Source organism: Lagenorhynchus albirostris, chromosome 16 (genome assembly GCF_949774975.1).
Source record: "Lagenorhynchus albirostris chromosome 16, mLagAlb1.1, whole genome shotgun sequence".
Classification (NCBI taxonomy): Eukaryota; Metazoa; Chordata; class Mammalia; order Artiodactyla; family Delphinidae; genus Lagenorhynchus; species Lagenorhynchus albirostris.
The window spans coordinates 3,578,748-3,596,712 of record NC_083110.1 but is presented as its reverse complement, the minus strand read 5'-3'; the positions used below and the strand labels follow the sequence as shown (position 1 = coordinate 3,596,712).

Below are 17,965 nucleotides of genomic sequence, written 5' to 3'. Positions count from 1 at the left end.
TGCCTCATCCAAGTCCATCCAGTATTGCTGGTTTTAGCTCGCAGTCTCTCTTCATCATAACTGGGTCCGTTTCTCTTTTGTTGAGCAATCTGTCACTATTCATATGAAACCACCTCTAAATCTTCTTATTAAATTGCAATGCACATTCTTTCAGGCACGGCTGGATGTAATCTAATATCTACCAACCTCCGGATACCCCATTTATTTCCAATGCTTTCTTCCATCTCATTTATCCCCAATTACCTTTGGTTTGGGGAACCCGTAAGAGTTGAAAAAATGTAATGAGTGGAAGGCAGGTGCAGCTCTCTTTGAGGAAGGATTTGAAAGAATATCAGATTACTCTGTCAAGTCACTGAAGAAAGAAAACTGGGCCAAACTGCGACTTTTACCTCAAGGTCACCAGTCCAGAGGGGAGAGAGAGTTGTTGCGTGTGACTGGGCGGTTTTGTTCTAATTCTCTGTAGACTAACATATGTCCCCCCCCATACACACACGCATTCATGTATGTGCACGTGTACACACCCACCTATATATACACATGCGCGCGCGCACGTGTGCCCCAGAAAATCTGCATCTCCTTTCTAATTCCAAATTAAATTGGACCCTGAGGAACTCATTATGAAGTGGAGCTTTTAAGTTTACACTTTAAAATCTTAGGCATGCATTCCTTAATTTTATGGAAAAGCAAGGGAATTGTAAGTTTTTGTAAACGTATTAGAGAAAGGGTGCAAACGAAACAAACCACTTCTGGCATCTGAGCCACAGTAGCTGGAGACGATCAACAAATCCCAAGGTCGTGTGCATATGCCTGCGGGTGTGTGTACACAATATAAAATGTCATAGAAAGTACACACAGATAAACACCATCTGTGTTACATATTATGCACACCTGCACCCTCACTGCTGGGATAGAGACTCATTTGTGTTACACACACACAGTAGGGTCTGATGCTCAGTAAACCCAAACCCAAGAGTCCTTCCACATATGAATACTACACAGAAATTAGGACACACCTGATAAATGGCACAGTTTACAGTAGGAAATTCAGGAGGACACCGCCACCACCGCCCCCATCCCAGAAGCTTTGGTCTTGCCTCACCTCCCCACTGGCTCCACCTCGAGGTCACAGTGGCAGCTAGGGCACGAATGCCAGTGGGCGACATCACCGTCACTTATAAGGCAGAAATTCAGGCCTGCTCTCCAGCATCCCCTCCTGCCTCGTATAATAAAACTGGTGGGGCTTCCCTGGTGGCGCAGTGGTTAAGAATCCGCCTGCCGACGCAGGGGACACGGGTTCGAGCCCTGGTCCGGGAAGATACCACATGCCGCGGAGCAACTAAGCCCACGAGCCACAACTACTGAGCCTGCGTGCCACAACTACTGAAGCCCACGCGCCTAGAGCCCGTGCTCCGCAACAAGAGAAGCCACCGCAATGAGAAGCCCGCGTGCCGCAACGAAGAGTAGCCCCCGCTCGCTGCAACTAGAGAAAGCCCGCACGCAGCAATGAAGACCCAACACAGCCAAAAATAAAATAAACTTAAGAAAAAAAAAGTTTAAACAAAACTGGTGAACCAAGCCAGTCGTCCTTGACCTGCAGCTGGGCAGGGGGCAAGGTCTCAGCCGCGCTCAGTCTGGGAGTCTGAGATAAAGCCCTTTCCCGAGTTCTGCCTGCGGATTCAGGTCCCCGCACGGCCTTGAGTCTCGTCCTGCCCTTCCTCTCTGGGTAAGCACCCCTGGGCGGTTCTCTGGTTCTCCAGGAAGGCAGGGCGGGCTTCAAGCATTCCGCGGTTCCAGGGCCCAATGCCGTCCAACTAACCGGCAAGACAGTCCTCACAGGAAGCTCTCCTTCCGTGCAGGGCAGAACTGCCCATCAAACTGCTGCTGTGTGATTTTCAGCAAAATCATTTAATGTTTTTTTCAGAAACAAATTAGACACAAACACTGGGAAAAGGACCAGAGCCGCTGTGCACATTTTTGCCAACAACACATCCCCCATCTCGGCTCAGCCAGGGTTTCCAAGACCCCAGAAGGTCTTCCTGCTCGTTCCCCGGGGAACCGAGAACAAGAAAAGCTTCCTTCCAGGCCAGCAGACTCTTGTCTGCTTTGCTCTCTGCTCAGAAACCTGTTCTTTTCACATTTCAACTATCTTATAACCGCCCTGGTTCCCAAACCTAACACAAATCATTAATGATTAAGACCTAGCTCTCAGCCTCACCTCTACTAATAAGTCACAGGGTAATTGACCCTACTTCACAGTTTGGCAATAAGTCGGGTGGGGTCTAAGTATCTCTGCAAGGAAGGGTTTTGTTTTGCAAACTGTGGTTTTCCTAACTAACCAGACACAGACTATTTAAGTGAATTGACGACGTTATTCTCCCAGGGAATAACGAAGGAGGCCTCTATCACTACACAAACCAAGGTCTGAAATGAAGTACAGATAGCAGATAAAATAGGCAAAATGATTTTGAAGTCCATTTAACTTTGAAAAACAAAAGATAATCATCTACTATACCACTTCCAGTCTGTTTGTGAGAAACCTGAACCCTGCCCTTCCGAGGGAAATGTAATTAACTGCTCAGTTCAAAGGCCAAAGCCGTCAGTCCCCAGGGCCCGCAGTCAGGCCCTCCACCACGGGAGCAGCCCTCGGCCCTGGCTCTCTTGGCTGGCTCATCGCTCGGGCCTGTAGAATGGCTTTGCCAAGTCTGTTATTTTGTCCAGAGCGCAGGTGTTCTGTGACATGAAATTAAGTCAAAAGGAAACTGCAGAGACTCCTTTAGAAAGTGGGCATGGAAAGGTACTTACCTTAGCAGTGATCTCCTTAAGTGACAAGTTGAGGGATTTTATCCTTTCCTGGAGGCTAGAAGAATTAGAAAGAGGACATTGGTCTTCTTGGTAACAGTTCAGTCCCACCACATGTAGGAACACTGAGAAACAGTGAACCTTGCATCAGCCTAATGGCTGAAGAAGTACAGTAGCAAAGACAATGCCAAATTGGTTCCATTTGACTGTAATTAATAGGTTACTAAGAAGCAGATTTTTCCCTCCCTAATTATTCTCTACTTAGGCTGGTATTAAAATCTGTTATCGTTTCTATAGTGCACTTCTACCTGACAGAATGAACAACCCAGACGTGCTCCTGGCAGCAAAGGATTAAATTCCATTCCTACAACTACCTTCCAAGAAGGATGGTCTACACAGGGTACTGTTTCACAGGCAGGTAATCCAGGATTATCTATTTGGGTTCACTGTGCAATTCAACCAATATGTTTTCTCCTGCTTCTTTTTTTCTCCTTAGCACTATGCATCTTAACATATTTATTTACTCTTGGAATTTCTCTCTTCCCCCTTTGGAATAAGAGCTCCACAATCGCGGCAACTGCCCACATCCCCTTGTGTCCGCTCCTGTATCCTCAGCGCTTAAAATAATTCCTGGAGCTTATAGATGGGCGCTCAGTCAACATCTGCAGAGTGAACGAATGAACAAATGAATGAATGAAACTAACACTCAGACTTTATTCCCAGCGTTGTTCTCTAAAGGAGAAGTATACGTGATCATCTATAACATAAGCTAGATGGAAAAGTTACGATAAGGGGAATAGAAACCCAATACTAGAATCAAACTGCTACATTAGAACTGTCACAGGCGGCATACAGTCCCCAAGTGAGCAATAGGACAATAACTTCTGTAGCGATTTAGAAAACTAGGGGATCGACGGGAAAGCTCCCTGGAAGAGGTGGAAAGTGAACTGGGCCTCAAAGGTAAAGGAGGGAGAGGGAAATTTCAGGAAGAGGAATCCAACTGGCCAGAGGTTCACAAGGGTGAATTGTGAGAGATAAAGGTAAAAAGGGGAGTGATGGGGGCAGGGACAGGAACAGGAGGTCTACCTGCATCTGTGATGTTTGTTTATTTCTTTATTTAGGAAAATAAGTGGGGGAAATGCTAGTATTTGTTTAATCTCCATGGTAGTTAAATGAGTATCTGTCATATTTTTCAAAGTGTCTGGGATATTTACAACTCAAATAATTTTTAAAGGAATATAAAGGACTATCCATCGTCAGTATTGAATGCCAGGCTAAGGAGTTCTGAGCTTCAGCCCACAGCCAATGGGAAGCCATACCATTTCTGAGCAGGAGAGCAACAGGAAAGAAACGGGGGTTTGTTCTGGAAAAGTAATGGCATTTTGATCAGCGAAATGCTGTACACCTGAAACGAACACACTGTAAATCAACTATACTTCAATTTTAAAAGTAAATTAATTTAAAAAATAATAACGATAGTATCTCATAAATAGGCTTTCCCAGGCACGCACAAAGACTGGCTCATGTGTCAATAATTAAGACAAAATTAATGGCAACGTTGTTCCAAGCAACAATGTGAGAAGGGATTCAGAGGAAGAAACACTGAGTGCGACAAACCAGGCAGGCACCTTGGGCAAAATTTGTGAGGTCTAAGGGCTGCACAGAGTGACAGAAGTCAACAAGGAAAGGAAAAGCAGTGAGGGCATCTGATCTAGAGCTGTGCACTCATCCATTCCTTCACGAACGCATTAACTCTCCCCTTATCTATAGGGCACCTTGTAAGTCAGAAACTTAGAGCATGAAGACAAGGCTCTTGCCCTCAACTCCTCAATGCTGCTAGACGGGAGCCCCCCTTCAAAACAAAAGTCACAGGTACGAGAAGGGAAGTGGTCACTTAGTTAACCTGTGAGCTGCAAAAGGGGAAGGTCAGGTTTTCTGGGGTCTTGGGGGGTGTCAGGAAAAGCTCCTATGCAGGGGTTGCAAAGTATCGGAGCTAGGTTGCCAATTTACTGATGGCTGCCAATTTCTTCCACTCTAAGAACTGGTTTTGAATGTCATCACCTCCACCAATCTGTGATTTCTGAGCACAGGCAAGCTCATTTCATTTGCAAATGCCCTGAAACTGGTGCAGGTACATTCTGAGCAAAGTCATCCCCACTTTAGACCTACATTCAGCAGAGGAGGGTGTCCCAGGGACGCTGAGGTCAGCCCAGATGACAAACCGCAGGGCACATGGCAGCAGATTTTTCTGAATTCAGGAGTCGCGGTATGACGAAAATCAGCGTGATCGATGGGAACAGTGGGATCCCGCCTGGAGAATTCTAGACACTGGCTGCGTGGAGATTGGGTCTTTTGAAGGGAGGTAGGTCTGAAGGGCAGGCTAACGTCTAGAGCGGGGAGCTGACCAAGACGCTGGAACTGCTGGGGAGAGATGGGCAAAGGATACCCGAGATGGGCCCCTATTGATTCTAGTGGCAGCACCACTCTGTGCTGGTGCTGTCAGGTCTCCAAACTTGGGCAGAAATGCACAGCCTTTGTCAAGCTCATGGGAGTTCATTCAACTAATACCTTCTCAATAAACGGTTTTCCACAAAATTGATCCTATATTTAATAGTATCTTTTTTTTAATGTAGAATCTAAAAAAAAAAAGATACAAATGAACTTATTTACAAACCAGCAACAGACTCACAGACTTAGAAAACAAACTTATGGTTACCAAAGGGGAAAGTTGGGGGAGAGGGATAAATTAGCAATTTGGGATTAACACATAAACACGACTATATATAAAATAGATAAACAGCAAGAACCTACTGCATAGCACAGGGAACTCTACTCAGTATCTTGTAATAACCTATATGGGAAAAGAGTTTGAAACAGAATGTATTGATATATATGTATAACTGAATCACTTTGCTGTACACCTGAAACTAACACAACATTGTAAATCAGCTATACTTCAATAAAAAAATCAATTAATTTAAAATAATAAGAATAATAGTATCTTACAAATAGGTTCTCCCAGCCTCACACATAGAGACACGTGGAGAAGACGGTCATTTACGAGCCAAAGAGAGACGCCTGGAGCCGATCCTTCCCTCACGGCCTCGGAAGGAACCAACGTTGCCCACGCTTTGATCTTGGACTTCCAGCCTCCAGAACTGTGTTTAAGCTCCACAGTCTGTGGTCCTCGTCATGGCAGCCCTAGCAAACTAATACATGTGGGATTTTCCATTTTCAATAGTACGGTTAATCACATGTGTTATTAAGATTCTACACGCTGGTGCTCCAGGGTCCAAAGAAAAAAAGTATACACTGTGTGGCAGCCACCGGACGACAGGAAACAAGATGCCTCTTCTGTTTGCTTCAGACTAATAGATGGTTTCATTTTCAACCCACCCAAGTGGGAGACTGAGAGCCCCTCCAACCACAGAGTGTAAATATTCTTGTCTTATAGTGTAGGCGCTAAAGACTTCACAGGTGGCTATAGGAAAGTTGTATGTGAGAATGTCTTTGAGTTTTTAAGAAATGATTATGGGGCCATTGGGTTACTACAGAAGCTCACAAATGCCTTAGCTTCAGGTTAGGTGTGCAAAGGGGCTCCCATAAATCCTCCTGCAATATCACAAGAAAAACACTCCCATGGATGTCGAAAATATCAATAATAAAACATTCGATATGGGGAGGGACAGACTGCTTTCCAGCAATCATGAGAAGGTAAGTGGAACTGAAGTCAGTCATAGTAACTAATCTAAAGACTTGGCCAAGGGCCAGAATGAGACATTTATAAGGAAGCGTATCAGCCAGACGATTTGGGTTCAATGACTCAGGGTGAGACACAGTTCTGAGGAAGAAAGGTCCAACCAGAGGAGCACCTCTGCTGCTGCCATGCTGGCCCAAGCCATGGACACCCTCCTCTGAAATGCCGCAGTGGCCTCTGAACTGGTCCCCTGCTTTTGCCCTCACCCCTCTACAGTTTATTCTTAGGCCTGTAGCCAGAGCGAGACTTCTCAAGCAAATCCCTTCTCTAATGCACCCAGGTAAAGCCACACCCAACGAGGACCACCACGGCCCATCTCCCATCACCTCTCTGACCTCGTCTCCTACGACAACCTCCCTTGCTCGCTCTGCCCGGCCACAGAGGCCTCCTGACGTGCCTCGAATCCACCTTGGCTGGCGCAGACCCCTCTGCCTGGACGCTCGGCTGCCCCCCACCTAGACACACGCCAGGCCAACTCCCTCCTACCTCCCAGTCCTTACTCTACTCTAACCCCTCAGGGAGCCCAGGCTGACGACTTAAGTGCATCTAAATCCCATCTCCTAGAAGTCCTGCCCACTTTGACTTATCTGTTTTGGATGGTTTCTTTTCATAGACTGTGTATGGGTTGAATTGCGTTGAAGTCCTATGTTAAAGAGCTAACCCCCCATATCTCAGAATGTCACCTTACTTGGAAACAGGGTCACTGCAAATGTAACTAGTTGAGACGAGTTGCTAGGGTGGGTCCCGCGCCCATATGACTGGCGGAGAATCTGGATTCAGAAGCACACGTGGAGGAAAGACAGTGTGAAAAGACACAGGGAGAAGATGGTCATCTACAAGCCGAGGAGAGACTTGGGACAGATCCTTCGCTCAAAGCCCTCGCCCACCGTCACCTTGATCTTGGACATCTAACCACAATAAACGTCTGTGTTTAAGCCACCCACCTGCAGTACTTTGTTATGGCATCGCTAACAAATTACTACAGACTGGCGAGGGAGGGGAGACACGTGGAGAGCCAGAGGCTGGAAGTAAGGTCCACGGCTGTGCAGAGGGCAGCCGGAGGTCTCAGCCTGGAGCCCACCTCCAGCCGATGCTAAGTGAGCCCTCACTGCTGATACACTGCTGAGACCAGAGGGTCACGCTACAAAATTCAGTGACGGTGCTTAGAGCACCCTGCTCATCTTCCTCAAAAGCCTATAGCTGCATTGGGCAACTATTCGGTTACAGAATCCCATGTCCTAGTCTAAGAGGGACTAACTCTTTACTCCCTGTTTCTCCAGATGCTGTCACTTAGGGAAGCATAACTCAAAGGCTCATAAGACACTTGAACCCGTACTCTCTCGCAGTAATACTTTCAACACCTCTCATAGATCCAGGCAACAGAGGCCTCTGCCTGATCTCCTTAATCCTGGAGTGAAGCAACCCCAGGGTCAAAGGTACACACCCACCCGGAGCTGCTCCAGGCAGCCGAGACCAGAAGTGCCTCCCCAAGAGCTGCGGGCCTGCTTCCCGCCAGGGCCTCTTCTCAAGGCCTTGCTCCCAAGCGTGGCCCACACTGCAGGGGTCGAGCACTGGCTACCTGGAAGGTGTGGACAATTCTTGGACATGCAGGCCAGGGGTCCCATCACGGTGCGGGACAGACCTCACGATGGGAAGACAAGTCAGGAGTTCCACTGCTCTGGGCCGCGATGTCGGGGGCCTGGAGGACTCCTCTGTGTTCACGTCCTCGAGAAAGCGCCCGTGTGCTCTTCCCCAATTTGTCATGCTTGTTCCCACCCCCGGGAAGCCAGCCACCACCGCCCTCAGCAGCAGCCTCGGCCACCAGCATTAAACCCACAGCCAGGACGCCAACCACACACGCACCCCAGACAAGCCTTTGCAGGATGAACCCTATTGCTGCTCTTGTCCAACCTCTGATGCAAAAGAACAGTAATGGCGCACAGAGAACTCCACTATCATCCCGCTCGCTTTCTGCAGAACCTCCTCACCTGCAAAGCGAGGAAGCTGGAGCAGGTGACTTCTGAGAACGTCCCAGTCCTACCATCCAGTATTCCTTCACTGTTCTACCACTCAAGATTCTTCTGCTAATGTTATGTTATTTGTAGACATCTGGAGAATCTAAAAAACACACAGGTCATGCAAACTGCCAGACAACGTTAGCGACAGAGGCAGAACTATAGGCCATTTTTACTGTCATTTTTACTAAGCGAGACACGATTGTTTCAGCCCTCAGAACAGAGTTGTGCAGGAAGTCTGCTGTCTGCTGGCCGCTGCCCGTCCATCTTCCTGTGGGTGTATACCTGGCCGTGCGCTGAAGTCCCGTTTTAGCAAAAAGCTACAGGAGGAGGAATGTCAGTTTCATTTCCAGTCTTCTCCCTGTCCCCTGTCCTCGTCCCCAGTTCCATCCCCTGTGCCTTGTTTACTAAAAATAAGTTTAAGAATGAGAGATTGTCACCGAAGCAAACTAGAAAGACATAAAGGGCAAATGACAGCCGCCCTGGCACCCGCGCTACCTGGGTCTCGAATTAAAATACATACACATATACAGGGATCCTTGACATTAACAACGTTGCCAATTATTACTCAGGCCTCTAACCTTCTATCGGGGCAAGTGGTTAAGAAAACGACAGCGGGAAGATCCCACATGCCGCGGAGCGGTTAAGCCCGTGAGCCATGGCCGCTGAGCCTGCGCGTCCGCAGCCTGTGCTCCGCAGCGGGAGAGGCCCGAGGCCCGCGTACCGCAAAAAGAAAAAAAAAAAAGTATAAGAAAATGACAGCAAAAACGGCTCTAGGAAATGCAGGATTTTATCTGCTTGGCTTTTTCCTTCCTTCGACCCTTCTCTCCTCACAGCTGATAACGTCACATGTCACCAGTGGGGCATAGATGGGGCACAGACAACAAAAAGGCCAAGAACTTCTCCAAGCTTCAGATGATCTCATAAAGGCACGATGGGACACATGTAGTCGTCAGAAGCAAGCCATTCTCTGTGGCTGTCAATGCTACCAAGCTGGCCGTCTGAGACACCTACTCTTGGGAAAGGCTGCATGCAGTGGAGAGAGATTTGTACCAAGGGCTGGCAGCCCTGTGGACCGTCTTTGTCACCTTGGGTACAGCACGGAATCTCTGTGCAGTTCAGTAGGGGGGACGGGAGCCACACACTGGACAGACCGATTCACGCTCGTCAAACAGCTAGCTAATGTTTTGGGGACCTTGGGCGGAATGAAGTACAGAAACACTTTTTAATAAATCATTTCTACAAATAGCCAAACCTATATTAGACTAATAAATATTTCTGAGTAATCTGACAAAAATCAGCCCATGAATTTTTAACTAATATATTGGAGGTTTTCCTCTCTGGCCCAAGCTGGGGAGATAAAATGAAAGAACCAGAGCAAAACTGGCCAGAGAAATACTTGCACTTTTAGCCTTTTGATCCTTCCTCTGAATCTGGATCGCATTAGTGACTCATAGCCTTACAGAACATTTCTCCGAATTTCAGGGATCCTGGGTCTCAACTTGAACGAGGATACTTCACTCCGCTGCTTTTGAGTCTCTGTGGTAAAGTCCAAATTCTCCAACTGACTCAGCAAACCGACACTGAGATGTCACATGTGATTAGGTCATAAACTCTTTTTAATAAAATACATCTATGTAGCTCCTATAAGCACTCCTAGAAGGGATAGCTGGGAGAGAGAGATGAAATGCAGGGATTTCCAATTTCTTAAAAAAGACTTCCTGGGGTCAAGGTGTGACGTGAAGATACAGCAGAGGAAAGAGCCCCAATACTGAATTTGCAGAATTTCCCAAATTAGCTGAGAGGAATGAAACAGTGCACACAGGCATGCACGCGTGCACACACACACACACACACACACACACCCTGGTCCCAGGCCATCTCTTGTCAATTCCCATCTCCACTGAGAAACTCTGCCCGACTTTACAGAGTCACAGCTTGCATCTAAGTCCAGTTCCATCAAGAATCACAGCTTTATTCTGAGCTGATGAATCTGGTATTTGGCTTATCCAAATATTCCAAGCGTTAACTCAACCAGCTCTTTCTCACCTCCTCTCAAACAATTTTATTCCAAACTGAAACTAGAATGCATAGGCCAAAATCATTTTGACTTACAGACATTTGTCTGAAATAGCTTTTAGCTGTCCAATAAATAAAAATAACAGGAGACAAAAATAGAGAACAGCCTTATGTTTAGATCATAACTACTCTCCTTTCTACTCCTTCCTCCCAAGTTGTTTAAAGATAACTTTTTACACACAATCAGAAAATAAAACACTGGCCTCTTATTTTCTGAAGACTGGTAACCAAGATGGTACCAGATTTTCAACTACTGTCATAACCCAAATGTATTTGAAGATTCAAAATGATTTCAATTCTTGGGCCTCTAGAGCTCTTCTCCGCACAACTCCTGTTGAGTTCAATCCTTCAAACACTACAATTTGATCCAGGGGGAATACGATCCTGCCTCTGGGTTTATTCTGTTAAGCGATCCAAAGGCAACATCAGATTTCCATTTCAACCACTGTCCCCCTAATTCTGCCTACTTCATAACCAATATCCCATCTTTCCCAGGGTTTTTAAAAGAAATGCTTACATTTCCATTTAATCCTAATTTTTTTTTAATATATGTTGTTTCTTCTACATTTCTAAACACGTATACTTTCCCTAATTCTGAAGTTTACCCAAAAGGTTTTACTTTCTGCTCTGTGTCCATGGTGATTTTCTGAGTCATCTTTAATTACCTGCTAAGGACAAGCATATTCACGTAAAGCTGCAGACACAGTTTACACCTTACGTTTCTCTCAGGCTCTTCCGAAATCCGCTTACAAAGCTAAAACAGACTGCTGATGAACAAAATGAATAGACAGCAAGAGAAAACATCCACTTGACTCAACAAGTAACTGAATAAGGAATCAAACACCAATACCAGTACCGCTCAAAGAGGAAGCTGAGGAAATCTGCCCAAAAGGATGTACAAAGTAGTTACGACAGTGGTGGCCAGGATGAGCACAGTAACAAAAACGACCCTCACGTATAAGGCACAGGGGCCCCCTGCACGGAGCTAAAGGAAACCTAGAGGTTTTGGGTTGGGTCCTCCCCAGCAGCACAGGGAAGATCAATCAGCCCTTCAGCAGTTTGGAAAAGATGTGCTAATGACTGACTGAAGTCCAGCCAGCAATGAGCGGGCGTTCCCAACCTGGGGGTATTCGCTACAGTCACTGGGAAAGGGTCTCTCTGAGCAAAACTGAATTACTTCTGCTGGAAGAGCTTAAATCCTTCAGCTCAAGGTCTGAAAAGCAGTTTAGTTTGGTGTATTCCTTTAACATCTGAAAAGTTAAAGCAGGGACTAAAAACATATGACCTGCAGACAGGAAAACACTCTTGGGATATGTCAGGAATAAGAAAGTCTGGTGAAAGGGAATAGAGGATTGCAGAAGACACCCAAACTACACAGAAATTAAGCGCAGGACAGTTCTCAAGTTGACAATAATGAAAAATAAAAATTGAAATTGACCAGAAGAAAAGCTCTTAAAATAGGCCGCAGGCATTCACATAGGCCGAGAGCTAACCCAGAGTCACAGCACTAGAACCAGGTACAGTCATTTCAATCTTTGAGAATCCATGAGGCTCCAGTTGAAAATAATTTATCAGATACCTAAGATATAAAAGAGGAGTGGGGCTTCCCTGGTGGTGCAGTGGTTGAGAGTCCTCCTGCCGATGCAGGGGACACGGGTTCGTGCCCCGGTCCAGAAGGATCCCACATGCCGCGGAGCGGCTGGGCCTGTGAGCCATGGCCGCTGAGCCTGCGCGTCCGGAGCCTGTGCTCCGCAACGGGAGAGGCCACAACAGTGAGAGGCCCGCGTACCGCAAAAAAAAAAAAAAAAAAAAAAAAGAGGAGTGGATGACTCTACATATTACAAGCTTCCCAAATGAACTACCTAAATAATAATAAATGTTGTAAATTCCTTGAAGAAAATAAAGCACAGGGAATTCGTAAAATATTAAAATGCAATATTTAAAAATATATAGGCATTTTTCACCCTCCTTTGGTCTATGTTTGTTTTAAATCTTAATAAATTTACTCCAGCACAAAATAAAGGTTTTTTTTAAAATCTGTACCTGAGATGAGACTCCTGCTTTGAATTCCCCAAACACACCCAACAAAACACAGAAGTCAGGGTCCTGTTCTGCAGGGTGAGTGGCATCTGGACCCACCCAGATAGGTGGTAGTTTCAAGTCTCTTCCTTCTTTTCCAACCCTTTCCATCTTTTCTAAGTTGTGCCTTGATTAATATTTCCCATTGCCTGTGACAATGACTTTCCAAAGAAAATGGGAGGACACAATGGTGAGTTCCCAATTCTGAACAGCGGCCGCACGGCGATTTCAGCTCCATCCATGTCTAGTGCCTGCTCGTCATAAGCATTAGAAAAGAAAGAACCTGAGCACCGCAGCGGGGATGGTCATGGGCTGCCCAGGGAAGGTTGCAGGGGAACTTACTTGGGGGCTAGGAGGAACAGAATTACTGTTTTTTTAAAAAGCAATTTATTTTAACCTATTTCACAAAATCTGAAAGTGCAAAGTGTTCTAGTGATAAATGCAGAAGGGACCTCCAGCATCACCTAGTTCACACCTTCATTTATAAGCAAGACTTCCTGTTCCTCAGGCGATGGCTGGTCCTCTCCTCTGGCAGTTCCTCTTCTGCTCTCCTGTCTTTGGAACTGCTACCCACCTCTCTGACCCAAGCCAGTTGCCTGGTGGTCTCCCGGGGTTGCCCATGTTTAGAGACCCATTTGCTCCGATCCCTTTCAGGGGCCACCAGGTGATCCGTGGGGCATAGAGAGAACTCACTGGCCTGGAATGGCAGTGTTCTCTTTTGCTTGGACCCATGACCCATGCTCTGCCCAGCTGCACACCTTTCCATTGCCTTTCCATTGCTTGCATGGGCACTTGACTCCAAGCCCTGCTCTCTCCCAAGCCATCCGTGTTAACCTTTTCTCTCCCTGTCCTATTTCCAAAAGTGGTCAAAGACGTCAGGACACTACTGCCGTGTGAATCTGGACCCTCGGCAGCCTCCTCCGCAAAATATACTGCAAAAGGACACAAAATTAATGCACAGAAGTCTCTTGCATTCCTATACACTAATGATGAAAAATCTGAAAGAGAGATTAAGGAAACACTCCCATTTACCATTGCAACAAAAAGAATAAAATACCTAGGAATAAACCTACCTGAGGAGACAAAAGACCTGTTTGCAGAAAACTATAAGATACTGATGAAAGAAATCAAAGATGATACAAACAGATGGAGAGATATACCATGCTCTTGGATTGGAAGAATCAACACTGTGAAAATGACTGTACTACCCAAAGCAATCTACAGATTCAATGCAATCCCTATCAAACTACCAATGGCATTTTTCACAGAACTAGTACAAAAAATTTCACAATTTGTATGGAAACACAAAAGACCCCGAATAGCCAAAGCAATCTTGAGAAAGAAAAACAGAGCTGGAGGAATCAGGCTCCCTGACTCCAGACTATACTACAAAGCTACAGTAATCAAGGCAGTATGGTACTGGCACAAAAACAGAAACATAGATCAATGGAACAGGATAGAAAGCCCAGAGATAAACCCACGCACATATGGTCACCTTATCTTTGATAAAGGAGGCAAGAATACACAATGGAGAAAAGACAGCCTCTTCAATAAGTAGTGCTGGGAAAACTGGACAGCTATATGTAAAAGAATGAAATTAGAACACTCCCTAACACCATACACAAAAATAAACTCAAAATGTATTAAAGACCTAAAGTAAGGCCAGACACTACAAAACTCTTAGAGGAAAACATAGGCAGAACACTCTATGACATAAGTCACAGCAAGATCCTTTTGACCCACCTCCTAGAGAAATGGAAATAAAAAAAACAAAAAACAAATGGGACCTAACGAAACTTAACAGCTTTTGCACAGCAAAGGAAACCATAAACAGAATGAAAAGACAACCCTCAGAATGGGAGAAAATATTTGCAAATGAAGCAACAGACAAAGGATTAACCTCCAAAATATACAAGCAGCTCATGCAGCTCAATATCAAATAAACAAACAACCCAATCCAAAATGGGCAGAAGACCTAAATAGACATTTCTCCAAAGAAGATATACAGAGTGCCAAAAAACACATGAAAGAATGCTCAACATCATTAATCATTAGAGAAATGCAAATCAAAAAATCATTAGAGAAATGCAAATCACACCAGTAAGAATGGCCATCATCAAAAAAGCTAGAAACAATACTTGCTGGAGAGGGTGTGGAGAAAAGGGAACACGCTTGCACTGCTGGTGGGAATGTGAATTGGTACAGCCACTATGGAGAACAGTATGGAGGTTCCTTAAAAAACTACAAATAGAACTACCATGTGACCCAGCAATTCCACTACTGGGCATATACCCTGAGAAAACCATAACTCAAAAAGAGTCATGTACCACAATGTTCACTGCAGCACTATTTACAATAGCCAGGACATGGAAGCAACCTAAGTGTCCATCGACAGATGAATGGATAAAGAAGATGTGGCACATATATACAATGGAGTATTACTCAGCCATAAAAAGAAACGAAATTGAGCTATTTGTAGTGAGGTGGACGGACCTAGAATCTGTCATACAGAGTGAAGTGAGTCAGAGAGAGAAAAACAAATACTGTATGCTAACACATATATATGGACTCAAAAAAAAAATTGGTTCTGAAGAAACTAGGGGCAGGACAGGAATAAAGACGCAGACATAGAGAATGGACTTGAGGACACAGGGAGGGGAAAGGGTAAGCTGGGATGAAGTGAGAGAGTGGCATGGACATATATACACTACCAAACGTAAAATAGCTAGTGGGAAGCAGCCACATAGTACAGGGAGATCAGCTCGGTGCTTTGTGACCACCTAGAGGGGTGGGATAGGGAGGGTCGGAGGGAGAAGCAAGAGGGAGGGGCTATGAGGATATAAGTATACGTATAGCTGATTCACTTTTTTATACAGCAGAAACTAACAAACCATTGTAAAGCAATTATACTCCAATAAAGATGTTAAAAAATATATATTATAAAAACCAATATACTGCCCAATATACCTTACAGGGTTGTGAGCAAAAATGAGCATTTTGTAAACAATGGTGACATTTAAATTAATGTGTTATTATTATTACCAATCAAAATAAGAAAGACGACATGATAAATATGAGAGTTGTCCCAAACGCTGAGGTTGCTGTCTAATCAAGGAAGACTTCCTGCAAGAAACGTCAGTCTCACACTCCTTATATACTCCAAACTCACTGCATTGACTCTCTGGGCAAAGATCTGTCTGCCTCAGGAATTCCTGGGAAAAGCAAAGTATCTGCTTTAAAAATAAAGAGAAGTCAGAATCTCATCTAGCACTTTAGCAGCACAAAGCAGTCCTTCTCCTCCAGATGAGCCCTCACGCTCTCTGTCTCATGGAGCCATTGTTCCTGACAAACCAACCAGGTGAAGAAGGACAAAGGCAGAGAAGGAAGAAAAGCAAAGACCAGAAGCAGAGACTGAAGAACAGAATCACAGCAAGTGGAGAAGCAGCCTGGAAACCGCGGGCATTTCTTCGGAAATCTCTAAATTGTCCCAGTTTGGCACCATCCCCCGGGCGCATCACTGGGACACACACAGCTGTCCCCCTGCACACACCCACTGAGAATCTGCCTCGCTCCTCCCAGGTCCCGGAGTCTGTTTTCCGATTCAGGCCTTGCTGTTTCACTGTCTTTTCACTCTAATAAGATACGTATCTGAGGGGAAAGTGGGACGATTGATTTTTTTTTCCAGTCAGTTGTGAACTGCTGAATTTCATTATTTTAAATCTCACTTGAAAAGAGCCGTGACATCAGCCTGGCTGCTCATCGTGGGCTCAGGGCAGGTGTCATGGGGAGGCCGGAGCACCTCCAAGAGTCGGCCAGCCTCGCCGGGGGGCCCTGAGCGGTTAAGCAACGGGGACCAGGGAGCAAGCCCGGCTCTCCACCACCACCCTTCCCCAGCTCAGATGCGCCCACCGAGGTCCGGCCAGCCTGGCCGTAACCAGGGCTTCAGTTTGTTTTGCAGTTTGTGCCAACGGCTTGTAAAAAGATGTGACATGTTTCTTCCAAATGTACAACGAGAGACAATCCATCCATGAGCTGCCACAACACATTTCAGGCAAAGCATGAAAAATTCCAGGAGCTGAGGAATGAACTCAACCACAGACTGATACAAACCAGCCAAGCATCTCTGAAGAATGTTGGAAAGTAGCGTCCACAGCCCTCACTCAGCTCTGTCGTTGCTACTCTGATTACTCCTACCTGGCTTTACGGTCAGCCAGGGTCACAGCTGTCCCCGCTGATGTTCAAGGCACTCAGACCAACAAGAGGGGCAGAGCTGATGGCCCTCGAGGCAGATGAGCTGCAAATCACGACCCCCCTCCACTTACAGAAATAAACAGACGGACACTCACACCCCGAATGCAGGCACGCCGTCCAGGAAAACAGCAGAAACTGTCACCTCCTTCCTCCCTGTGTCCCCATCCTTCCCCTCCCCTACCCCACACCCCAATCCCACTACAGAGAGGGGGAAGGATGGGTTTCCGTAGGGGAGGATCAGGTTCACTAGAGAAACCCATCCTTCTAGACCTCTCCCATCAGAGGAAGACTTGCAGGAGGAAACAAGGAGTTTGTTCTAAAGCTGAGGGATTGGAATCCCAGGGATGAAGGCAAGTCCAACTAACGTACAACATACATCTTTTGAGTGGCTTTTGTCTTTCACGTGTCCCTGCCCTGTAAGCTTCCATACTGCAGAGTTCCTGATACCCCTGATACTTAAGAAAGTTCTCCTCTTATTCATTGGAAGACAACCATTCTCTCTGGCTCTATCAAAAGGCAGCTCTGATGTCTGGGAAGGCAGCTCGTTCATTCCATCCTGCTAAGACATTTGATCCAAAACACAGACGTCAGAAAATTCAACCTGCTGCTTTGATTTCTATTAAAATATCCAAATAAAAAGCCGTCGGTTCTCCGGTCCCCAGCAGGTGCCCTTCTACTTCCAGTCCTTCTTGAACAGCAGCGGCCCAAGGATTCCCCACAAGCTACAGTCCAAAAGGAAGGTGCCCACACAAGCAGTCTCCACCAGTGAGTCACTCACAAACGCCAAGTGCCCTTAGGAAGCTCCTTCTCAAGCACAATGTGTGGCTTATCCAGGGAAAGCAGCACAGCCTCCCTGTGGAACTTGAACACTGTGGAATCAGTCAGAATCAGCTCCTCCCCAGACAGCATCGTGAGTTTCTAGCTGGCCTCTCTTCATAAGACCAAGATTTTCCTATTTCACAATCTGTCTGGATCTCTTCATCTG

At 45.9% G+C, this 17,965-nt stretch overlaps 1 protein-coding gene across 2 annotated transcripts in view; it reads right to left on the bottom strand.

Annotated features, from left to right (window-relative positions):
* The window catches only part of DISC1 (DISC1 scaffold protein), a 349,812-nt gene that overhangs the window by 209,706 nt on the left and 122,141 nt on the right, over nucleotides 1–17,965 (bottom strand). For both annotated transcript variants that reach the window (XM_060126363.1, XM_060126362.1), the window contains exon 7: nucleotides 2,803–2,857. In XM_060126363.1, coding sequence (XP_059982346.1) covers nucleotides 2,803–2,857 — 55 coding nt within the window. The remainder of the gene's footprint in view (nucleotides 1–2,802; nucleotides 2,858–17,965) is intronic.